The following is a 26,516-nucleotide window of genomic DNA, read 5'->3' on the forward strand; positions in this document are numbered from 1 at the left end:
AAATGAATCAATGGTTGAGATCAATTTCAATCAATGATTAGAATTGAAGATGAGGTTTAGTTAAGGTGGAAGATTCTGAAATTAAAGGGAGTTAATTGATTTCTTTCGAGTGGAATAAGAAGTTAATTGTTTTAATTCTTTTTATGATTTCAGTCAACTAAGAGTTTCCATTTTTGAACTGAAGAGAGAATTAGGAGAGATATTTAATTTAATAAAATAAGATATGCTCTCATAAATATATTTTCTATTTAATTAAATAATTTGATTTAATTAATAAGAGACACTTTTCTATTTAATCAAATAACTTTATTTAATTAATTAGGAATAACTTCTTATTTAGTTAAATAACTTTTCTTAATTAATTAGAAGTAGCTTCTCCATTTAATTAAATAATTTTGTTTAATTAATCAGAAATACCTTCTCCATTTAATTAAATAATTTTTTTAATTAATTGAGATAGACATGTTTATAAAATTAAATAAATTTAATCCCATAGTACATTAGCCTTAGGAGGTAATTTAATTTAATAAAGTATGAATACCTTAGATTAAATTAATTTGAAATCAAATAGGTTGAATGTGGCTAATATGAGTGTGTTTTATAGGGATTAAATAATGAGCATGATGAATGTAGACTAGAGTTTTCTGCATCTGACAATTAAGTCAAGTAGCGAGTAGCAGAATGAGAATTGTCTATTAGAATAGGTCTTAAAATTGATCCAAATAGACCAAAATTGGTATAATGGAAATCAACCAATTTTGGGATATTACATTTTTCTCCTCTTTGAATGAATGTGCAAGCAACACCTTCAATTCAAAGAAAATTAGAAAGCATGATGCAAGGATCAAGAAATGAGATTGGTTTCGAAGTTGATGATACAAAGACTGATCGATAAGCTTTTAAGGACCATCTCTAGAATAGAGCTTAATCCCAAGGAATCCAAGCAGAATACCTAGATACCCAAAATTGAAATCATTTAAAAGATTATCTCCAGAATGGAGCTTAACTTTTAAGGATCTAGATAGAACACTTAGATACTTGAGATTGAAAGCATTTAAAAGATTGTCTCTAGAACAAAGCTTAATCTTTAAGGATCCAAACAGAATGTCTAGATACCTGAGAGCAATAACATTTAAAAGATTGTCTCCAGAATAGAGCTTAACCTTTAAGGATCCAGATAGAATACCTAGGTACTTGAGATTTTTAAAGCATTTAAAAGATTGTCTCCAGAATGGAGCTTAATCTTTAAGGATCCAAACAGAATGTCTAGATACCTGAGAGCGATAGCATTTAAAAGATTGTCTCCAAAATGGAGCTTAACCTTTAAGGATCCAAATAGAACACCTAGATACCCGAGATTGAAAGCATTTAAAAGATTATCTCCAGAACAAAGCTTAACCTTTAAGGATCCAGATAAAACACCTAGATACTTTAGATTGATAAGCATTTAAAAGATTATCTCTAGAATAGAGCTTAATCTTTAAGGATCTAGATAGAACACCTAGATACCTGAAATTGATAAGCATTTAAAAGATTATCTCTAGAATGGAGCTTAATCTTTAAGGATCCAAATAGAACACCTAGATACCTGAAATTGATAAAAGATAGCAAGATCAAATTGTGAGTCATAGAATCATCCCTAAAATAAGGCTTGATCCTTAGGAGTCAAGGTTTAGATTGTCTTGATAACTGTAATCAAATGATGACAAGATGAAAAAGGTGCTAGAAAGAGGGAAACAAGATGCCCCTAGTGGTGAGATGCCCTGAATGATGAGGACATAAGATGAGAACAAGGTGGCCCGAGTAATAAGTATTTAATGATGTAATCATCCTGCCCCCTCAGGAGTGAAATTGAAAGATGACACACTAGAAATGTGACATAAAATAGTAGAAGAAATCTAAGATTCAACATAATGTAGAAGAAATCAGAAGAAGATTTAGAGTAATTCGACATGGTTTTGAGGTCTAGAAGACCAAGTTTGACCAAAACCAAAATTGAGCACAGTTGACTTGAGTTGACTTTTTAAAGAATTTATTACAAAAATTTGAAAATTTTGAGTTGTAAAGATTCCAAGAATCACAAACTATCAAAAAAAATTAGATTGCACAAGCATTCGATCATGTCAGTCCCAAAATTTTAAAATGCATTTTTGAGGCACTGAGGTGTGTCAAATTTTGAATTTGATCTCGAAAATGGATTCAAAATGATCAAATTAGCTAGGGGGTGATTTTTGTGCAAATCAGAGAACTTTGAAAAATTAGGTCAACAGCTATATAAGGGCGCAAGGGGTCATTTTCAATTCATTTGTACTTTTTTGTCCTTTAGTGAATTGAGCTCTGAGAGAGAAATGGTAGTGAACATGAGATATCATCATTTTGAGCACTCCAGATGATACAGCTAGCCAACAGACTACAAACCACTAGTGAGTCATCAATTTTTCACCTTTGTGCTTTAACTTTTACGTAGTTTGAGGTCATTTATTGCATGTTTTAGCAAGTTTTAGGGTTGTTCAATCGATCTTCACGCAAGACTATCCCTTCTCGTGCGAAGATGTTCTTTCCTCACGCGAAGAAATAATGTGCACTATTTCTTTGCATGTGGTGGTGAGGTTTCTTGTGTAGGAGATACCCACCTCTCAAGTGAAGAACGAGATTCTTCATGGGTGAGAACTTTGTCTCTCATGTGACAAAGAGATTCTTCGCACGAAAGAGAGAAACTTCGCGTGAGGTCTTGAGATCTTCGCAGGAGATATGAAGATCTTCATGTGAGAACCCATGACAACAGAGGTTAAAATTTTCAATTTTTTACGTAAAATTTGCATTTTTATTAGCTTTGTTCTCCCAGTTCATTTCAGCACTAATCATTTTCTTGTCATTGTTGTTTGTGTGTGTGCAAAAGGTCTTTGACGATGTCGCATTCAGATCACATTATCCACCATACTAAGAGTTGTTGTGGAGTCTTGATGATGTTGATCAGGCACATATTGCTCGATTAGGTTTGTCCTCTCTATGCCGAATCCCAATCGTGATGGTGAATCATGGCTTACTCAAAGCTTTGGTGGAGCATTTCCATTTGAAGATGAAAACCTTCCATCTACTAGTGGGAGAGATGATGATCACCTCGAAGGACATCTAGAGGATATTGCAGATCCCTTTCCATGGAGCCCAAGTGGTTTATGATATAGTGCCTCAAGTAGGTACAAAGGTTCTTTTTGTTGTGTTTGGGAGGGAGTTGCAGAGAGGTTGAGTCATCAGTTGGGATGAGCTGATGCACACATATGGACAGACATACAGACTAGCATCTATGCTAGTGATTTGCCTAAGTTACTTTCTAATGCTTGATAGAGGAAAACACAAGCTAGAGTGTGGATGGGGAGTTATGCTTTGCCGGATAGTAGAGGCACTTGAGATTTTTGGGTGGGGTTAGTGTATGCTAGCCCACTTATTCCATGAGATGCATGAGATAGTCTTCCATGAGAAGAAGACTATGGCTGCTAGTGTTTATGTGTTGCAAATTTGGGCATGGGAGCATCTTCCCATTTGTAGGCCCATTCACGAGGATGCCCGAGAGCTGATGGAGCCATATATCTATAGATATTAGGGGCATATTACCTAGGTCTTCCTAGGTAATATGGAGCATTGGAGGACACATCTCGATGACTTGGTCTCCATCATATGGTGGCCCTAGCAAGAGACGAAGGATTGGGATGACACCTAGAGAGAGTTGCCCTAGATGTTTAGCTTGCGGCCATTGTTGGGAAGGACCATGCAAATCATAGAGTGATTTGCAATTTCACAGGTGTGGTGGCAGTACAACTAACCACATGATATTTCACAGGAGTACTATGCCTATGCTAGATTGGCAAGGGATGTAGGGTAGGGGTGGCTGCCACATATGGATCTAGGTTGATCTATGATAGACGTGTGCAGTCTAGTTGCAATTCAGTGGGACTACCTTCCAAAGGTAGCAGATGCAGGGATGATGCTTACCTATCAAGCTCATTTGATTAGCCATCCATTCTCACAATTTACTGATCCACTAAGGATGGAAGGTCAGGCATAGAGATAGGTGCCTCAGCAGTAGCAGGCACAACCATAACCACAGGTGCAACCATAGATGTAGTCACAGGTCTAGCATTGGGTATAGTAGATACAGATTCCTCCACATTATATGGGATCAAACACAAGTGTAGGTGGTAGTGGGATAGGACATGGTCATGCTAGAGGCAGAGGATGGAGGAGCAGACACCACCGTAGTAGTAGGCACCGCTGCAGTAACAAGCACCACCACAACAGCAGGCACCACCACAACAATAGGCACCTGAGATGTTGGATAAGGATATGCTTGATCAGCCTACTACTGGGACACAAGACATAGTATGATGCTATCAAGAGTGGATTTCTTAGGCCTCCCAATAGTTGGGAGATCTACAGATATAGGTAGCTATCTATGACTCATAGCTGGTGGAGCGGCAGTAAGAGATCAATCAATGGAGAGAGCACACTGAGATTGCTGAGTGGAGAGTAGAGATGTTACAGGATGAGGTTCGATTCTAGTTAGCTTGAGCAGCCTACTACTTTGCTGCATATTTGACAGTGGTGCCTAATGAGGCTCTATAGGTGTAGCAATTTTCACATTATGCATTAGAATCTGGAGGTGCACGACCTGCTGCGAGGCCGGACATGCCACCACCTCCTCCTCCACCTGTTGCTCCTGCTCCTACTCCTCCTGGAGTTGAGAGTATAGGATAGAGTTAGATGCTATGTGTTTGTCTCTTGATTTTGATCTTTGGCTATGTATTGATTGGTGTGCTAGCACCAATTTGTATCATTTTGATTGATAGCACTCGAGTAGTGCCCATTTTTGTACTGACCCATTTTTTTGATAGATATATATACAAGATTTTTGAGCTGAGTATCAGTGTGTACATGTCATTATCTATGTCTACCTCACTTTGATGTACATGAGATATCAATATGATGATTATGAGATGTATGTTGTACTTTGATATGATGTGATTATGAGCATGTAGAGTAGATATTATGAGTATATGGATGCAATGCATATGGAAAATGGACTAACATCTCATGTAGTGTTGCATGTTTTTTCTTGAAAGTGATAGGTATTCCATTGAGGAATGTGAATTGATGAATCAAATGCTTTCGCAGCTATGGAGAAAACTAATATGTTTGAAGATTCCTCCAATCCTTCATCACACAGGGGAGAAATAGAATCACAATCAAATTGTGTTCTTATGCAAGTGAAGCATTGTAATGCAAGACTATATTAAGTGCAACCCTAGGTTTGGTTACCAAGCCTTGACAATTTATCATCACTAGATATAGAACAAAGCTCATATGTTATACAATTCCCACTAATATTGCAATAATGGGAATATGAATAGAACACATGTTATAGGTTTGTTGGGATTAAATGTAAGCATTCGAGGCACAAGAAGCCAGAATGACTAGAAAATTTGTCCCTTTTAATGTAGCAAGTTAACATAAGCATCAAAGCACAAATGCTAGGATGACCAGAATGTTGCTTGCATGGCAGACACACCAAACACACGGGAGATCCATCTTATGCTAAGCAATCGGTATTTATTTTGTTTGCAATGAACCTTGCATTTGTAACCTAAGATAGAAGTGTACTACATATACTCAAAGTGACCCGTACATTCACTTAGTAGGACAAGTATCAGTATTTACTGTAGCATAGAGAATTCACTCCAATAGACAAGGAGAAGAACCAACATTATTGATGTATCCATATAAAAGGAGTCAAGGTACACCTGACCATCCAATACAAGATGGAGGCTCTTATAGTGGACACCCCTCTAATAGGAATATGTCAACTTATTGGAACTAAACCACATATAGAAAGCAAAGAAAAGATCTTGCCCCTAGTCATTACTTCTCTAGTTGAAGATGACATCATTGAGTTGCTCGAGGAGATATGATAAAGAAAAACAAAGAAAACAAAGAAAATGCGCAGCATATCCAAACAAGTATATCATTTTTGAGATCATTATTTGTCATGGGATTGATGTCAATAATCAGTGTCTAGAACATGCTTGAAAGAAATCTCTTTAGTAGGGTGACAACAATAGGTAGACGTAGTCATAACAACTAGTGACTGAGGTCAAAGGGGAATCTTCATGATGAAGAACTTAAAGAGGACTAAACCACAGTAGATAGACACAGCCAGGATGGCTCATGACTAAAGCAAGAGAGATCTTCCATAAAGGAATATGGAGACATGACCCAAGTAATAGTAGGTAGACACAGCTAAAACAACTGGTGACTATTGCGAAAGAGATTTTATGAGGAGAATCTTGAAAATGAGGTATAGTGGCGATAGTACGTAGACACAGTGAGGATCACTGGTGATTGTCACGAAGGAGATTGTATGGGGAGAATCTCAAAAATAGTGACACTAGCAACAGTAGGCAGATGTAGTGAGAACCACTAGTGATTGTTGCAAAGGAGATTCTATGAGGAGAATCTCAAAAGTAGTGACACTAAAGGGGAATGCCCTCGAGTTGTAATAAGACTCAATCCATGGATACATGAGTGGAAAGCAAGAAAACTGGTAAAGCAACTATACAAAGAGCTAGAAGATGCGCTACAAGATGGAGCATTGGGAACAAGAGGTGCCTGTTTACTAGGTTTTCACCTTCTTGGTAGAAATTTCTCTTTTTTTGCTACCATGATGCCTATTTTCAAGTTTTCACCAATGGCACTTTTTTTTTTGTTTTTCAATTTTTTTGTATTTTTCTCTTTTTTTTGTATTTTTGAGATTTTTCACTTTTTTTGGTGTTACCAAGGCACCTATTACTAGGTTTTTACTAGGCTAACAATTTTTTAGGACATTTTCTAATTTATAAGATTTTTTTAAGACATATAGATATGTACAAAGAGCTTACTAATATCAAATCAATTGTAAAATCACTTCAGTGGAGAGTGTTGATAGGTTCTTTAAGCACTTCTCCTTCAGTTGTGGAAAGTTGATAGGTTCCAAATCCATATACTATAGTAATGATGTAAGGACCAAGCTAGTTTGGTTCAAACTTTCCTTTTTGGACTTACTGTTGTTGATTCTTAGGGTTCTCTCTTAGGATGAGGTCACCCAGGTAGAAGTCACGTGGCTTGACCCTCCAATTGTAGCTTCGTGCCATTCATTGTTGATATGCTTGTAGATGATCACATGCCACTTGTTGACATTTATCCAGTAACACAAGCTCTTGAAGCTAAGCTATCTTGTAGTCATCATTAGTGATAAGGCCCTTCATAGAGATTCTCAAGGTAGGAATCTTGACCTTTATTTGAAGCACAACATTCGCCCCATACACCAATGCAAAGGGAGTTGTGCCCATTGGAGTTCTAATGCTTGTCCTATATGTCCATAGGGCTGGATTGGTCTAGAGATGCCAGTCTCTCTCTGATTTGCTGACTATGGGATGAAGAATTTTGAGGATCGCCTTATTGGATGCCTTAGCTTGTCCATTACCCTAGGGGTAATAAATGGAAGACCATTGTTGTGTGATTTTGAATTTCTTGCATAATTTCTTGAGGTCTTTGTTCTTAAATTGTCCTCCATTATTAGTAATGATTGAAGATAGTATACGATATCTGCAAATTATGTAGTTTGTGATAAAAAGTGCTACAATTTTTCCATCAACAATTGCAAGAGGTACTGCCTCTACCCACTTCGTGAAGTAATCTATAGTTGTGATGATGAATTTATGCCCATTAGAAGAGGTTGGGTGATTCTATCCCACCAAGTTGAAGGTCCATTGTTGGAATGGCCATGTTGTATTAGAGGGAATCAATTCTCTGTCTGGAGCATGGATGAGATTCCCATGTAGCTGACACTGCTAGCAGGACCTAGCATACTTGATAACTTCTTGCTCCATTTTGGGCTAGTAGTAACCAACTCTACGGAGTTTGCAAACTAGTGTCAGGCCATTGGAATGAGCTCTACAAATGCCCTCATGAATGTCAATTAGTGCATGTTTGGACTCTTTGGGTTTTAAACACCTAAGGAGTGTTCCATCGAGACCTCTCCTATACAAATTGTTAGCAATAATGACATAATGTGAAGCATTATAGATTAGATAACATTTCTCATTCTAAGTCAGACATTCCAAAATGGTTTGATTGTGGAGGTAGGAATAAATGTGATGATAGCAGGATGATTCTTGTCCTATAACAGAATAGATCATCTTAGAATCAGGGGTGTTGTAGGCTGGGTAGTGTAACACTTCCACCAAGAACTCATGTCAGAGATCATTTTCAAGAATTTTAGTAGAGAAGCCAAAGTGGCCATGGCATCAGCCACTATATTATCTACTCATGGAACTTGTTGGAATTTGATGTGTGAAAAATACTTCTTTAAGTCATCAACCATGCACTTGTAAGGAATTAGTTTCTCATCCTTTGTTTGGTACACATCATTAACCTGGTTGATGACAAGCTAAGAGTCACCAAAGATATCTAATTGATCCACTCTCCATTCAGCTACAATTTTCATGCCATTGATCAAAGCCTCATATTCAACAATGTTGTTTGTACAAGGAAATAAAATCTTGTATGCTTTGGGCAATGAGTATCTCTATGGTGTAATAAAGAGTAATCCAACACCTGATCCTTGTTGTGTGAAGGACCCATCAAAGAATATAACCCATGTGTGGTGCATTAATGTCAGAATCAACTCATCTAGGAAATCAATGTTCAGTGGCAGAAGACTCTGTATGGGTGCATGGCTAGCTAGTCTACAATTACTTGTCCCTTTATAGCCTTGCCTTCAATGTATTGAATGTCAAATTCACTGAGTATTATAACCCATTTAGCCAATTTTCCTATGAGAGCTACCTTATTGAGCAAGTACTTTAGTGGGTCTATTTTAGCCATGAGTCTCATAGTATGGGCAAGTATGTAGTGTATCAACTTCTAGGAAGAAAAGACAACTACCAAGTAAGCTTTCTCAATAATGTTGTAGTTCTTCTCATAAGAGACCAGTGTTTGGCTCAAGTAGTAAATAGCTCTTTCTTTGTTTTCATTATCTTCTTGAGCCAACAAGATTCCTAGAGACATTTTAGTGGCTGAAATGTATAAGAGAAAAGGCTTCCCATGAATAGGAGGCATCAAGATTTCCAAATTGACAAGATATTGTTTGATCTATGTTAAGCTTTGCTCACAATCTTGGCTCCAATTGAATTTCACACCCTTATGTAAGGTATTTTTGAAGGGTTGTGATCTATCCGCCAATTGTGAAATAAACCTATGAATAGATTGAAGCCTTCCCTATAGTCCTCTCATCTAACTGATGTTCCAAGGTGGTGGCATGTCTATTATTGCTTGTACTTTCTCTGGATCTACCTCAATTCCTTTTGTAGAAATAATGTATCCCAACAACTTCCCTGATGTGACACCAAAAGCCCATTTCTTAGGATTGAGTTGAAGACTAAATTTTTTTGTACGATCTAGGATGGGCCCCAAAACTTGCAGATGAGTATTGCATTTAGTACTTTTGACCAGAGTATCATCAATGTAGTCCTCCATGGTTCTATGCATCATGTCATGTAAAATTGTAGTAATAGCCCACTGATACATAGCACTAGTGTTCTTCAAACCAAATGGCATCACATTCCAACAAAATATTCCCCATGGACATGTGAAAGTTGTTTTCTCCTAGTCTTCTAGTGCAATTTTTATCTGATTGTATCCAGAAAAATCATCCATAAGTGAGTACATCTCATAGCCAACCATCATGTCCACAATCATATCAATATTAGGGAGCAGAAAGTCATCTTTAGGATATGCCAAGTTAAGATCATAGAAGTCTGTACAAACCCTGATAGATTTATCATGCTTGGAAACTAGAACAATATTAGATATCCATTTAGCATAATCAATTGCATGGATGAAACTAGCTTTTAGAAGTTTCTCCAATTATACTTTGATGAGCAATGCAAAGGGAGGATGCATTTTTTGAAGCTTCTATTTAACTAGTTTGATGCTTGGTGCTATGGACAAGTGATGCATGATAAGATCAGGATCCAATCCTAGCATGTTAGAGTATGTCCAAGAAAAAATTATTTTCTTTTCTTTGAAAAAGGCAATGAATTCTTCCTTCTCTTCAGGTAACAACAACTGTTCTAGATGTATCATACGAGGATGTTCTTTTGTGCCTAGATTAATTGGCTATGTTGGTTCTATTAACACTAATGATCTCTCATAGAAGTAACTAGGAAGTGCATTAAATATCTCATCCATGGGCACCTTAGAGAGGTTTTCACCCTTGGATACATCTTTTTTTTTTTACTTTTTTGGGTTCTAACACTGCCACAATGTGGTTTTCACCATCGAACCTTTTGCATTTTTTCTTTTTAATTGCACGACTAAGATATTTGATGTCAGGCTCAGTCATGTTGATACTTTTCTCATTGGTCGAAGACATTATAGGTTTGATAGAATTTACATAATAGGTGATAGCATAATCATTCTGGAATGTGGGGACTTTGCTAGATGCATTAGGGTTCCAGTCTATAAGCTCGAGATGTGTGAGTGAGAGAGTAGTGGTTGGTTTAATTGCGTTCATAGTATAGTCATTAAGTGCTTGGACTAGCAATTCGAGACCTATGACAACCTCATCCACAAGTGTGTTCAAATGCCTTAGAGCATAAACATTAGTGATTGACAACTCTAGGACACTAGTTGGATCAGACCCATGTGACCTAACCCTAGACGTTTCATAGACATGCACTTGGTCAATGTATTTATCAGTAGTTACTTTTGAAAGAGAGTCAAACTCATATTCTCTAGAATTAGTGCTACATAGAAAGAGATTATAGAACTCTCCAATAGTGATAGGGACATACTCACCTTCATCCTCTGGTTTCTTACACAAATACACAATACAGAATGATTGTCTAGATTTTCCCTTTTCTGAATGATATTTGAGTTGCTCAGTATTGTCCTCAGAAGAGTCACTAGTATCATCCATAGTTCTAACACATGGCACAAAGTCATCTAGCTCAGCAAAATATTTAGCAAGATCATAATGAACAGGATGAGGATAGGAATCCTCATCATCGAATTCTTCCTTTTGAGTATCTAACTCAGCTTGTGACTCATTTTCAGATGAACTGTTAGGTGTTGGTATGAATTTATTTGGTCCCAAATGAAAAGGAACCTTCTTAAATCCTAGGCCAATTGTATCATAGTTGCTTAGAGCTCTTGCTTTGATAGGATCAATTAGGCCATTGTTATTGCACCCAATAGGGTCAGCTCCCTTGTAACCAAAACGCTTCACAAGCCTAAGACCAGGCCCATATTTCTTAGGAGTGATTTCTTAAGCTTGCTCTATTAGGTTCACTAGAGCCTCTTCTCTATAAAGCCATCCTACAATGGCTCTATTTTCACTTTCATCTTCTAAGGGCACTGTAGCTTTGACAACAACACCATTATACTTGGTCTGGGGTGTCAGCACGAACAACTTCTTTGCCTCTGAAGGTCTCCCATAATGTTGAGGGGACTCTGGGAGAGATGTTAATTGATGAGTCTAAAAAATGCCTTTATTTTGTTATGTTTAAGATACTTTGTGATACTCCATTTATCCTTGTTTTAACACTTATAAGCCTATGTTTGATAAACCTTTGATGATTTATGGGGTAGAAAAACTATGTCATCTTTTACCTAAATTATATCTAATATGCAGTATTTCATATACATATCCAAATGTGCATTCTTATGCTTGAATTTAGTTTGATGGATGTTTATTTACAAATATGTCTTATATGATAACTAACCTGATGATAAGGATTAAAGGATGAGCGGAAGAATCCAGAAGTTGGTTGTCGACAACATTCAAGGAGAAATGAGCATCAAGGAACAACTACGAAAAGGAAGTTATAACTACTCCAGGAAACATGGCAGCAAATAAGGAGGAGCTTTTATGAGCCATTACCTTCTCTACATTTACATTGTAACAAGTGGATGCTGAGATTTCATTGCTCCCTCCTCAATTTTGTTATCCTTCCTTTCCACTTTTAGTTGTTCTCCTATATTCTCTCCTGCAAACTTAACTTAGGATAGTTACTTTTCTGTTATGTAATAAAGAGTAGATTCCCTATATATGTTGGGATCGACTCCTGTGTGAAAAAGTTTTAGTTTTTTTCTTTTGATAAGTTTTATCAAGTAAGAGAGAAAACTGATTTACAGTTTGTTGCAGTTGTGTTTTACAATTCTGAATCATGTAATGACTGATTAATGAAATGAATTAGTTCTCTTTAGCTTCTATCCTGTGTTGGTAGATTAGAGAAGCCAACCAAGGGGGCCCACTTGGAAGGTGGATTATATTAGGATAGAATAGATTCATTTTACTAGCATTAGCAGTATTTTAAGTAAGACGTAGCTAGTTAATTCCTTCCTGTAGCATCACACTTCATGAACGTTCCTGCAGCATTTGTGAGAATAGTCCAATGGATGAGTCAAGATGGAATCTCTGTTATCTTGTCATTGTGTTTTCAACATTCATAGATTTAGTAGTTTCCTTTTCATAGAAGTAGTGTAGTTTCCTTCCTTTGCATTTTTACTTTCCTGTAGCACAAGCATAATGGCTCATCAACGTACCTAGTGCACATACTGTGCCGACCATTTCAAGTATACATCCTTGGGTTGAAAATCTAAATGCACCTCATGGTAGGGGAAAAGTAGTCCTTAGATTGAATAGATTATTCCTAAGCCAGGCCTAGCGCATGACTATGGAACACCTATTGTGAGGCGGTTCATTTTTTGGCACTGTTGCCAGGGATGGTGCCAAGCTAGGAGCATTTTTGAGTCATAGTTTTTAGATTAAGTTCTTTTTACCAGTGTGAAAATTTTAGTTGCATGCATCGAAGAGGAAGATGATGAGATGAATATGGAAAATTTCTTCCACAAGGATCTATTAATTTGAATGAAGAAGTTGAAGAAGAAGTTGAGTTTCCCTTTGAAGATGCAAGTCCTGTTTTCCCCACAGTATCATCATCAAGAGTTGAATCCCTAGATATATCTGGTCTCCAACCTTTCACTGAAATATTGACCAGTCTTCTTGATAACACTACCTCAAATCCACCAGTTGTTAATCATCTAGTGCCTAAAATTCCTTTTCAATAGCAACCTCATAATCTAGTCCCACCAGTCATGGCACAACCCACTTTTCCATTTCCACTTCCAAGTCTCATAACCAATGCCAATCTCAAGAATATACCTCCCACTACTCTTTCGAAATTCTATGGCCTCACAACTAAAGACCCTGATACCTTCTTGTTTGAGTTTGACATCCTTTGTCATAGTTTTGACTACAACACTGATGCCCATAAGCTTAAATAATTTCTAGCCACATTGAAAGAATCAGCTTTATGATGGTTCATGGGCTTAGGAGCCAATGTAGTTGTGAATTGGGATGAAATGCAAGCCTTGTTTTTGGAAAAATATAAAGAATATTGCAAAGCATCTGGCACAAGAGGAGACAATATCTTTAGGATATCACAGGAGGAAGAGACATTAGAAGACTACGTTTCTCAATTTTTATATACACTACAAAAGAATCCTCAGCACACATTGTCTGAAGATTCCCAAAAACTAGTCTTTCTAAGAGGAGTGAATGAAGACTATTTGGAAGCATTGGACATAATGGCCAGTGGAGATGTATATCAAGCTCAATGGGATGACCTCAATAAGATATGTTAGAACTACTCAAGGTCAACCATGAAGAAAGGTCGAGGACCCTGTTCTACAGTTACAAAAGGAATTAGTCAAGGCATTTCAAAACTTGAAATATCCAATTTGTTGTCTGATTTCAAACAAGATATCAATAATGATGTCACTACACAGTTGGATACAATGACTGCAAAGAAGAAGCAAGCAGAGGCTAAGTTATAACTAGCTGAGTACTGTCCTCATTGCCAAAAGCAAAAGAAGGATTGCCACTGTAAATTGGTTGGAAGCATGGAGAACCAACATCTTCCAACTGAATATGTAAAGATAGATGGGGATGATGAGCAAGTATTCTTTGTTTCTCAATGCCGATCATGGGCTCAATGTCAAGGTATGCCTCAAGACCCCTTGCAAAATTCAAATTCATATGGTAATCAATGGAAAAACCACAATACCCAAGGTCCTCCACAAAACCAACCCAATTGGAATAATGCTAGGCAAAATAATCTACAATAGTCTCAATGGTCTCAAAATTTCCAACAACCTTGGCCTAACCAGCAAAATAACCAATGGCAACCACCCCAAGGCAATTGGCAATCTCCAAGCCAATGGAAGGGATTTTAACAATGTCTTAACCAAAATACTAGTGCTCCACAATTACCCCCTCCAACTCAATAACCTACTTTAATGCCACCACTTGCAAATAGTGGACCTCAAAAGCAAACACAGCTACCTGCACAGCCTCAGCCAAATCCAAATAGCAAACCACAATAGCCCATGTATAATGCTGATACCTAGTAGTACCCTGCTTATGCCCTAGATGTCGTAGATATACATTTGAGATCTGGAATGACCTTATCAGCACCAAAGCCACCTCTTATAACTGAAGTATCAGACTCTCCTGCAGCATTAGAACCTTTGGTTGATGAACCTGTTGATCCAACTAATGTTACCATACCAATACCAGTTCAACCATCAGTAGAGCCTCATTTTCCAGACCAACTAATACAAAAGGAACCTAAACAAAGCAAGGAACAACCCTTTGACATTGTTAATCAGATGAAGAATATGCATGTCCAAATACCTTTGTTTCAAGCTATTAAGGACATTCCTGCTTATGGAAAAGCTACAAGGGAAGCTTATCTAAAGAAACCTGGAAGGAAGAAGAAGGATCCTACCATAGTTCATGCTATTGGATATTTAGTTGATATCATGTTAGGAAGAGTGATTTCACCAAAATATTCTGACCCAGGGAGTCCAGTAGTAAGTGTCAGCATAAATGGTCAATTTTTTAAAAATGCCTTAATACATTTGGGAGTTGCTATAAATGTGATGACTAAAGAAAGCATGAAGAAGTTACAAATAGAAGGATTAAGGCCCACACCAACTATTTTGTAGCTTGTAGATAGTTCCACTGTCGTTCCTGATGGAATGATAGAAAATATTGTTGTGACCTTAGATTCCCTCGAATATCTTGCAGACTTCATGATTTTGTCCCCTAAATTAAACCTATCATTCTGGGTAGACCATGGTTGGCCACAGCTGATGCAAACATAAATTGCAGATCAGGGAATATGACCATATCAAATGGCCAAGCAACCAAGCAATTTGATCTATATCCTCCTGCACAACCATTACCAGATTTGAGTACATCTTTTTGGCCAGATTTAGGAGATGAAGAAGAAGAGATAAATTCCATAGTACAACATATGATGTTACATAGGTAATGTTTTCTAAAGTTGCAAGAAGAAGATTCAGTAATCCAGAGCATCCTTACCAACACTTGTGTGGTAGGAAAAGATGTGTCTGAAAGCTTTGTATTAGAATTAATTACATATGAGGAGTGTGATACAAGTTGTACTTTATTTAAGGAACCCAAAAATCTTTGTTCACTACTTCCCTATGAATTAGAAGGAAGCCCAATCTCTAAAATTGCTATGATAGAATCCACTATTCCTGTTGAACTAAGTAAAGGCCATAAACTGCATGTTAACCCCAAATTGACATCTGTACAGATGGAACAATTAAAAGAATTGCTTCATAAGCATGAAAAGACTTTTTCTTGGGATTATGGTGATATGAAAGGATTAAGCCCTACACTGTGTACCCATAGGATATACATTAATGAAGGTTTCCTACCACTTCGTCAACCTCAGAGGAGGATAAATCCAAGCCTTAGAGAAATAGTCAAAATAGAATTGCAGAAACTGCTTGATGCTGGCTTTATCTATCCTATATCTGATAGTAAATGGGTATCACCACTAGTTAAAGTACCTAAGAAAGGAGGAAAATAGAGAATTTGTGTAGATTATAGGGAATTGAATAAGGCTACTAAAAAGGATCATTTTCCTTTACCCTTTATAGATCAAGTTTTGGATACACTAGCTGGAAAGAAGTACTTCTCCTTTTTAGATGGATACAGTGGCTATAATCAAATTAGTATTGCTCCTGAGGACCAAGAAAAAACTACATTTACTTGTCCATGGGGTACTTTTGAATACTCTATTTTACCATTTGGTCTTTGTAACGCTCCTGCAACATTTCAACGGGCTTTAATTAGTATTTTTGCTCATATATCATATGGTTGTATGAAAATCTATATGGATGACTTTACAACATTTGGAGTTAATTTTGAAGAAGCAATGATAAATCTTGAAAAAGTTTTGGTAAGATGTCAAGAACATAATTTGGCACTAAATAGTGAAAAGTGTTTCATGCTTATGCAAGAGGGTGTGGTACTCGGTTATTTCATATCTACTACAGGTATACAAGTAGACCTAGCTAAAATTGAGGTAATTCAAACATTACCCATACCCACTAAATTAAGAGATATCAGATCTTTTCTGGGACATGTTGGATATTACGGGCATTTTATAAAAGACTTCAGTAAAATAGCCAGTCCCTTGTACAAGTTGCTCACCAAAGAAGCTGCATTCAATTAGACACTTGAGTGTGATAAAGCTTTCCTACAGCTTAAGAAACTTTTGACCACAACACCAATTTTACAAGGCCCTGATTGGAACCTGCCTTTTCACATATATACAGATGCTTCTGATTATGCCATAGGTGCAGTTTTAGCACAAAAACACTCAAATCTTGAGAATGCCATTTATTAGATTAGTAAGAGTCTTCATGGTCCAGAACTAGATTACACAATGACTGAAAAAGACTTGTTAGTAGTAGTCCATGCTCTAAATAAATTTCGGCATTACATCATAGGTTATCCTATCTATGTTCATACTAATCATGCAGCAATCAAATATCTCATGAACAAACCTGCTATAACTGGTAGGTTAGCAAGATGGTTACTATTGTTACAAGAATTTGACATAACCATAGTGGATAAGCGTGGAAAAACAAATTTCATAGCTGATTATTTGTCAAGAATTAATCATCATGATACTGACACTACTCTAGTAGATGATGCATTTCCAGATGAACATTTGTTTCATATTGCTGTTAAATTTCCATGGTATGCAGATATTGCTAACTACATTGTAGCTAATAAGACACCAAAGCATTTTTCTTATAAGGAGAGAAAGCTACTCATACATAAAAGCTTCCATTTCTCATGGATAGATAATTTTCTATTCTATACTGGACCTGGTCAAGTTATGTGCAGATGTGTAAGAATAGATGAGACATGATATTTTGCATGCATGTCATAATGAGCCCCACAAAGGACATTTTGTAGCCAAAAAAACAACTTTCAAAATCTTAGCCACTGGATACTATTGGCCTACCCTTCATAAAGATGCAATCAATTATACAAGGAAATGTAAACAATGCCAAAGAATGGGTTGCCCAACCAAAATAGATGAAATGCCTCTGAATCCTCAAGTGGTGTTAACACCATTTGACAAATGGAGAATGGACTTTATTGGTCCTATTGATCCTTCATCCAATGGAAAGTCTTATATTCTGGTTTGTACTAACTACCTAACCAAATGGGTTGAGGTTAAGGCTATGAAGCATGGCTGTGATGAAAAAATTGCCGAATTCCTGTATGAAGAGATTTTTACATGCTATGGAGTTCCTAAAGAATTGGTTACTGATCAAGGCACACAGTATACTTCCAACCTGATTTCAGAATTGATGAAACAATATAAAATCAGGCATCATAGATCTAGTCCTTATCATCCACAAGCCAATGGACAAGTAGAAGTTACCAACCATGAGCTGGAAAATATTCTAACTAAAACAATCCATTTGCATCGTCAGGATTGGACCAGCCGGTTACAAGAAGCTGTTTGGGCTTATAGAACAACTTGGAAAACCACTACCAGATTTACACCATTTGAGATTTTGTATGGAAAAGTGGCAATGCTTCCAATTGAATTTGAACATAAGACTTTAAGAACAACCTTGACCTTAGATATTGATCTTCCTGCAGCACAAAGAGAACACCTCCTGCATCTTAATTCTTTGGATGAAATGCGCAAGACCACTTTAAAACACACTAAACTGGTGTAAAAATAGAGAAAACATTGGCATGATTCTCATATCCTCAACAAACAGTTCAAAGCTAGTGACTAGGCATTAATGTATGATTCTCACTTTAAAGATATGCTAGGGAAGTTGCAAATGCAATGGTTAGGACCATATCAAATCATTCGTGTCTTTGACAATGGAACAGTTCAACTAACCACAATTGATGATGTGCCTTTCAAAATTCTAATCAATGGTCATCGACTTAAGATTTAAAAACAGCCTCAAACAAAAGTCAAATTCATGCAACAGTTTGAACAACTGGATCCAACAACAACTCAAGTATCTCTTCCTACAACAGAAGGTGAAAACCTTCCGCCTGCTCCTCTTCAACATTAATTCTAATTTGCATGTTCATAATAATAACTTTATGTTCGCATAAAGTCCATTTTCTTTTCATGATATTTATTTCCATTCATATCTTAATCTTCCATCCACCCACCCCACTCCATATCTTAATCTTCCATCCACTCACTTTCTACATATTTAAGTTTTTGTGTTTTCAATTAAGTCTGCACATGCTGATTGATGCTGCCGTTTACATTATTTCCACCACCTTCTTTTTTTTTGGAGCATGTGACAATCCACTTGGTAGGTTATAAATGTTTTCAAACTATTATTCATTTATAAGTTTGCAAATTTTGTTAATTATATATAGTACTGCATAGTCTCTATAATTACGGCGTATTCCAGTCCCTCACCCATACTAGTCTGACAAGTGAGGCCACTTGTCATAAATTTAGCAGGGGGCAGGGGAGTGTCATACTATCCAATGATATGCCTGATTAATTGTGATGATTTTCTAAAAATCTTGGCATTACTTTTTAATTAATGAGAACTTTTTTGCCATAAGTATGCCATGTCAAGTGTTGTACTCCCACTTTCTGAATGAATTTTCCTTGTTTTTGCCAAATTTTTTGTGCTAAGCCATAATATGACCTATTTTTAAAATTTTGGAATTTGAACCATGTTTTCAGATGATTTCCACGCAAATTCATGATTTACTTTTACCTAAAGTTTAATTATGGCACATAACAATTGGTTATGGCAATTAATGTTCCCAAAAAGAAGTGGTGAAGCATCTGAGAAATAACGCAGAGTTTTGAAGTTTGCATTTAGAAAGGGAGAGAGAAATGGAGTAGAAGAAGAAGTATCAAGAAATGGGAGGAGGTTTACAGAGAAAAGAGTCGATTAAGCACATTTTGTTGCTCTCTGATGTAGAAGCAGTAAGAAGATTCAATGCATGCGGGTGGTTAGGTTATTGTTTGAATTTAATAGCATATGATGAAGAAGTAGCTGTAGAATTCACCAGGACATTTGATGAAGGTGAAGCTTCTATGTGGGGTTTGACAGTAATTGCAATAGAAGAACAAATTGTAGAAGAAACAGGGTTACCTCCTGTTGGAGAGCATTATCCGAGCTCGCATGACGCTGGGTCAAAAAGGGCCCAGTTCACAACCCCACATGACCCTCCATTGGATGTTACAAAGCAAGGGTGCAAGAGATTATCTTTGCTAGCCCCATACCATGACCTAGAAATGCATGTCATCAGGTATTTTACTTGTGAAGGAAAATTTTCTCACTTACATGCACACCATTTTAAGTTGCTTAGTTGTATAAGGCACAATATTGCCATGAATCTTCCAAATTTTCTGTATAATATGCTCTGTATTAGTGCAAAAGAGACTCAAAAAGGGAAAGATAATTCTATCACTCACCATGCCTTGATTAAGTTGTTAATAGAAAGGTCTCTTAGGGATGTATCCCCTTTGACATGGGATGACTTTGTGAAATTTAAAACCCTACAACCCCAAGTTGACCCTAGTGAACGGTAGGGTGAGGAAAACATAGTTCCTAGTAGTGAGCCTACAGAACAAAATATTGAGGGAGATGAAACAAAAAATGCACAAGGGATTGAACCGAAATTTGTTTCCACTCAAGAGAATGTGCCTCCACCTAAACAGGACATCCCTAAACCCATTACTAGTAAAGCTAAAAGGAAACGAAAGTCACCAGAAGAAATCACTGTTCAACAAAAACCTAGTCCTGTAATTAAGAAACAGAAAAAAACAAAGAAGGTTCCTCCAACAACTAATCCTACAGTAGTGATATTGAAACAAAAAAGTAGGCAAAAGATAGTAGTACAAGAAGAGACTCCTTTGTAGAGAAGCCCTAGAATGAGAGGGCAGACTTTTAAAACTCCTATATTGTCTAAAGCACCTGCTCTAGAGTCTCCTGTGTAGATAATTTCTAACCATTCTCCCCTTCACACTGAGATGACAGAAGCTTCTGATAATCCTCTTGCAGCATGTAAGCAAGAAATTCACGAAACCTTGATGGATTTACCAGGTGTTTCAAGCCATGAGAATGAAGTAGTTCCTAAATGTCATGATTTGAACACTGCCTTAGTCCCATATAAGTCAACATGAATCAATAGTTTGGCAGAACATCTATGGCGGGAACAGAAAAAGAAAAAGGATTATGAAGAGGGTAATAGTGCTGTCACCTTGCAAAAACTCCTTTTCCAATTATATGGAAAACATTTATTTGCTAAAGCATTATGGAAAGAGGAGAAGAAAAGAATGAGCAAGATCATAATATCACAAAATGAGGAGATTGAGGAATTGAAAGAACAGCTAGAAAGACAGAAATAGCGCATGGAACATGCACTTAAATTAGCTGATCAAACTCTTGCTTGCAAACCACCTCTTTAAGTATATGCTTTTTATTTGGAAGAACAATATCTTTTGTTTCAGTTGATGTTAACCCTCAAAAATGTAAATGCAAAATTCAAAGCTGCACAAGAGTTTTATGGGCTATATCAAACCTTACCACCATGGTAGAAAAATCTATTGTGTGAGTTGTATATTCATAATTTTGTCATTCTTGCAGAAACTAAGTGGAATCCTTTTCTCTACATAGGAGATGTGCATTTGAAAGATTTAATGTCATGGATGTCTAATGTGGCAAATTATGACTATCAACTAGTTAATTATAGAGATGAGAAGAGAACAAAACCTTTACCCTTGAGGGCAGAAAGTAAACATCCAGAAGAAATGCTTTGATATTGGTTTACATTAACCTATGGGAAGAGTAATCCAAACATTAGAAAGAAGGTATTTTCTGCTAGAGCCAAAGTGTATGCCGAATATGAAAACTTGCCCTACTTTGCATTCCAGAGAGCTATGACCAGAGTAAGAGGTAGATGGGCACGGTTACCTGATTCTCTCAAGAAATTAGAGCTGCATAGTCCTATTAATTTGGAAGCAACACTAGGTAGAGTTCCAAAATATTTAGAACTGGGAAAGAAACTAAGGCCATAGCTATAGTGTCCTTTAACCATGCAACCTCCAATGCTTTTATGGCCCCTGTATGATATTGATGTTGACAAACTTGATAAGTTTCAGGAAGACCATAGGCAAGAAGTATGGGAAAGAACCAGAAGATTCTATTACACCTTCAAGAGTAGCAGAAAGGGAAAGATAGAAGTTGGGGAGCTTAGATCTTTGACAAAGAAGTGTAATGCTTAAGGACAAGCATTAGTTTAGTAGGGGGCAAATGATGAGTCTAAAAAATGCCTTTATTTTGTTATGTTTAAGATACTTTGTGATACTCTTTTTATCCTTGTTTTAACACTTATAAGCCTATGTTTGATAAACCTTTGATAATTTATGGGGTAGAAAAACTATGTCATCTTTTGCCTAAATTATATCTAATATGCAGTATTTCATATAAATATCCAAATGTGTGTTCTTATGCTTGAATTTAGTTTGATGGATGTTTATTTACAAATATGTCTTATATGATAACTAACTTGATGATAAGGATTAAAGGATGAGCGAAAGAATCCAGAAGTTGGTTGTCAACAACATTCAAGGAGAAACAAGCATCAAGGAACAACTACGAAAAGGAAGTTATAACTACTCCAAGAAACATGGCAGCAAATAAGGAGGAGCTTTTATGAGCCATTAAATTCTCTACATTGACTCCTGTGTGAAATTTTTTTAGTTTTTTTCTTTTGATAAGTTTTATCAAGTAAGAGAGAAAACTGATTTACAGTTTGTTGCAGTTGTGTTTTACAATTCTGAATCATGTAATGACTGATTAATGAAATGAATTAGTTCTCTTTAGCTTCTATCTTGTGTTGGTAGATTAGAGAAGCCAACCAAGGGGACCCACTTGGAAGGTGGATTAGATTAGGATAGAATAGATTCATTTTACTAGCATTAGCAGTATTTTAAGTAAGACGTAGCTAGTTAATTCCTTCCTGTAGCATCACACTTCATGAACATTCCTGTAGCATCTATGAGAATAGTCTAATGGATGAGTCAAGATGGAATCTCTATTATCTTGTCATTGTGTTTTCAACATTCAAAGATTCAGTAGTTTCCTTTCCACAACAGTAGTGTAGTTTCCTTCCTTTGGAGTTTTACTTTCCTGCAGCACAAGCATAATGGCTCATCAAGGTACCTAGTGCACATACTGTGTCGACCATTTCAAGTATACATCCTTGGGTTGACAATCTAAATGCACCTCATGGTAGGTGAAAATTAATCCTTATCTTGAATAGATTATTCCTAAGCCAGGCCTAGCGCATGACTATGGAACACCTATTGTGAGGTGGTTCATTAATGATAGCACTGGTTCAATGTGGTACTCTCCCATGCCAATTTATTTTAGTTTAAATGATTGTTCAATTTTCTTCACCTTATTGTCATGATAATCAGTGGATTCATAGTTAGCAAGGATGAAAGTTTTAGTAGCCTTGAGCATACTGGAGGTATAAGTAGTAGTGGCAGGAATAGTAACTTTGGAACCATGAAATGAGAACTTGGTGCATTGGTGGTATGTGGATGGTACAACATGCATCTCATGTATCTATGGCCATCCTAAGAAAATTTTGTAAGCCTAGGAAATTTTAAGCACCTGATAGGTGACATCCTTTTTTCTAGGATTGATGCGAATGGGTAAAACTACAAGACCTAGTGACTTTCATTCCATTTTATCATATGCTTTGATAGTGATCTTTCATCGAGGACCAATAGAGTCCTCAAAATAATTCAATTGTCTAATTAGAGCAGCAAAGATAATATTTAGGCCAGTGCCATTATCAATGAGTACCCAACGAACACATGTTTGATGGATCATAACCTTGATGTGTGAGGTTGATTGTGTGGGTGACTCAGTGAGTTATCATCCTCCTCAGAGAAGGTCATAAGATAAGGCAAGGTCAGGTGACCTACCATGGATTGAAATCACTCAAGATCAAGATCTTGAAGAACATTTTCCTCAGCAAGGGCTTTGTCTAGAATCTGCCTGTAAGTAGGCGAGATTTTAAGTAGCTCAAAGATGGAAATATGAGCATTAGTTCATTTTGACTGATCAAGAACACTATAACTGGTTGCTGTTGAGTTCATTGTGGGTTTTGCACCTTTGCTAGATGGACCATAAAGGGCTTTGTCTTTGTGTTGTTCAAGATCAAAAGTAGAAGGCGTAGGGCCTTTAAGCACCAACTTGGCATGAGAATGAGTGATAACATTAGCATAGTGTTGTGAGGGTGTATTATCCATTGCATTGAGAGTAGGGACCCTTAAGAAAAATGGTGTCTTGGGTTTGTTGTTATCTTGTTTGTTCTTAATAGTAATAACATCACAGTATTCAGAATCCATAGGTTCAACCATGTGAATGACATTGTCATCATTGGAATATGTATAGTTGACCTTGTTTTAGGGTTGTGGTTTCAAAGTCTCTCCTTTTTCATAAGTTGGGAAAGGTTCTTTGAACACCTTGTGATCCAAATTTTTGTTATGTCCATTTACCACAAGATCACCAACATCAATCATGTCCTAGACTTTATAGCGCAAGTTTATGCAGTTGCTAGTTTTGTGTCCCTTATTTTGGTGATACTTATAGAACAAAGTTTCATTCCACCATGGTGGATGTGGTTGTGGATCATAGGGATGAGGATTATCCATTGGTGAAATAAGCTTGTGTTGTAGCAATATTTTGTAAACCACATCCAAAGTTTCTCCCAAGGGCGTATACTCTTGCTTAGGGCATGTTGCCCATGAGTTTCTTGGTTTATTCTTGGATGGCTTGTTGTTAGGAGGAGGTTTCTTAGTGTTTTTGGCCACTTTGAGGCCATCTGTGAGATTAAATGCCACTTTAGCAGGTTTGGGTGTGACATTGTCGACGACTCCATCATGTATAATTTCTCAGTTCTTTTTGACATGTTTGGTTTTATCCTTGTTGGAAGTGGAACCTTTTTTTATGTCCCTCTAAAGAGTAATTTCACCTTTCTTGACCATAAATTCCTCGATGCAGATAGCCTGTGTGATCATATCTTCAAAGGTACGTGGACCTTGAAGTTGAACTCTATATTTGAAATTAGGTAGGAGGTTATCAGTGAAAATGTCAAGCTTCTTCATTTCTGGAATTTTACGGGAATACTTAGTGTACATTTGTCTCCACCATTGGAGGAATGTGAGAAAAGGTTCTCCAAATTTTTGTTTAAGGTTGCATAGATCTCAAATATTGACAAGGTGTTGTATGTAATGAGAATATTGTGGAATAAATAGATTGTCAATTCCATCAAATGTCTTGATAGTAGGAGGTAAATGTGAGAACCACTCCAAAGCTTGACCACCTAGGCTTCAAGGGAATAAATGGATGAGGTATGTTTGATCATGTATAAACTCCATAGACAAAGCACCAAATTTTGGCAAGTGATCTTGGGGATCAGTAGTACCAAAGTACTTGTCATACTTGGGTAGCCCTGTACCTCATGGGAAAGGTGGCATGTTTATGCTTTTGTCAAATGGAAATGGACAAAGAGCGTCCAATGTGTATGTCTTCGTGGGTTTCTCCTTCTCATGCTTCATCTGAGCCAGTTGGTCTTGCATAATTTTCAATTTTTTTTGAGTTTAGAAGTATCAGTTTCTTCTTCAGGCGTGATAATGGTTTTCACATTGAAATGAGAGGGTAGCTTAGCCCCCTAGTCTTGGGAAAGTTTGAGAAAGTACTTTTCTTTTTTTTCATTCAGTAGGATTTCCATGACCTTTTGAAAGTTTTTGTCTCTACGAAATTTTGCTATGTGTTCAGGGAGTATTTCCAATTCTTCATATTCCTCATCAGTGTCGTGGTATTTCTCTTTTTCTTTTTCATTCTTGGATGGTTCTTGATGTCAACTATAACTACCATGTTCAGTTTCACGATTAGTCATTGTAGGAACATGTTTAGTTTTAGTGTGATGTGTTTCAAAAGGTCCTCTAAAAAAGAAATCAGACATCATGTTTGGTGATACAGGACCTTTACCTATCTCAGTGTCCTCTTGGTACAAAGGATTCCTAATTTGTTGCAAGTTTATGGAAAATATTCACTGAATTCGAGGTGACCTGGCAGGTGAGGAGATTGTGAAGATGCCTCACTAGCCGAACTAGATATAGATTGTGTAACAAAAGGTGAGTGACCTCTGCCATGATTATGACCCCTATCATGACCTTGCCTAAGTTTAAGAGGATAAAACACATTGCCACTCTTGGTAGTGACAATCATAGCCAAAGACAAGAAGCAAGAACTTAGACAAGGACCGCACTAAGACTGAGTCTCAAAAAGGACAAGATAATAGTAAGAATGCTATCCACGAAGGCACAAATGGTCTCATTTAAAGGCTACAACAGCTAGAGATTATGACCAATGTGACACAAAGTATGAAAAGAATTAAGAGATGAAGAAAAAAGATAACTTAAGAGATGAGACCAATCAAAGTACGAGACAAAAGTTTTTAGCTAAGAAAAGTGCCACTATTCAAGACTATTTTTAGATAGAGAGCAATAAATGAACGCAAAAAAAGATAGCGTGCAAGATGCAAACAACTAAATTAGTCCAAAAGTAGTAATGCCGACACAAGATCTCATGCGAAAAACCTTAACTGGCTACGCAAGGAAATATTTCTAGGATCACATGAGAAAATACTCTAGACCACGCAAAAACCAATGACAATGTTTTAATTTTGCATGAGAAACTTTTACAGATCGTGCAAAAAAGTTGCTAGACAAAATGATCTCGTGCGAGACTTGAAAATTTTTCGCATGAGAAGGCAAGCTAGTTTAACAACAACATTTGATTTCAACGAGATTTTTAGACTATTTGGATAGATTGGATATATTTATTAGAAAAATTTGATTCGATAGATAGTGGGGTTAACTTAGTAAGACATTTGGACAATGTATCAGGATTCAATCAAGGTAATGTGTTTGAACAAGACAGTGGGAAACAAGCAGTAGTCAAAAACCGTCCTGTTGAGGGCAAAGCAACTCAAT

The 26,516-nt window shown here is 36.8% G+C and overlaps 1 protein-coding gene across 1 annotated transcript in view; it reads left to right on the plus strand.

The window, feature by feature from the left end:
* LOC149549942 (uncharacterized) overlaps nt 1-4,752 on the plus strand; it is a 69,096-nt gene extending 64,344 nt beyond the window's left edge. The window contains exon 4 of the mRNA XM_089794396.1: nt 4,627-4,752. Within this exon, the coding sequence (XP_089650522.1) occupies nt 4,627-4,752 (126 nt within the window). The remainder of the gene's footprint in view (nt 1-4,626) is intronic.
* Nucleotides 4,753-26,516: the final 21,764 nt, after the last annotated feature.

This window comes from Cupressus sempervirens, chromosome 7 (genome assembly GCF_028749045.1).
Source record: "Cupressus sempervirens isolate cs-2001-9-10 chromosome 7, ASM2874904v1, whole genome shotgun sequence".
In the NCBI taxonomy this organism is placed as follows: domain Eukaryota; kingdom Viridiplantae; phylum Streptophyta; class Pinopsida; order Cupressales; family Cupressaceae; genus Cupressus; species Cupressus sempervirens.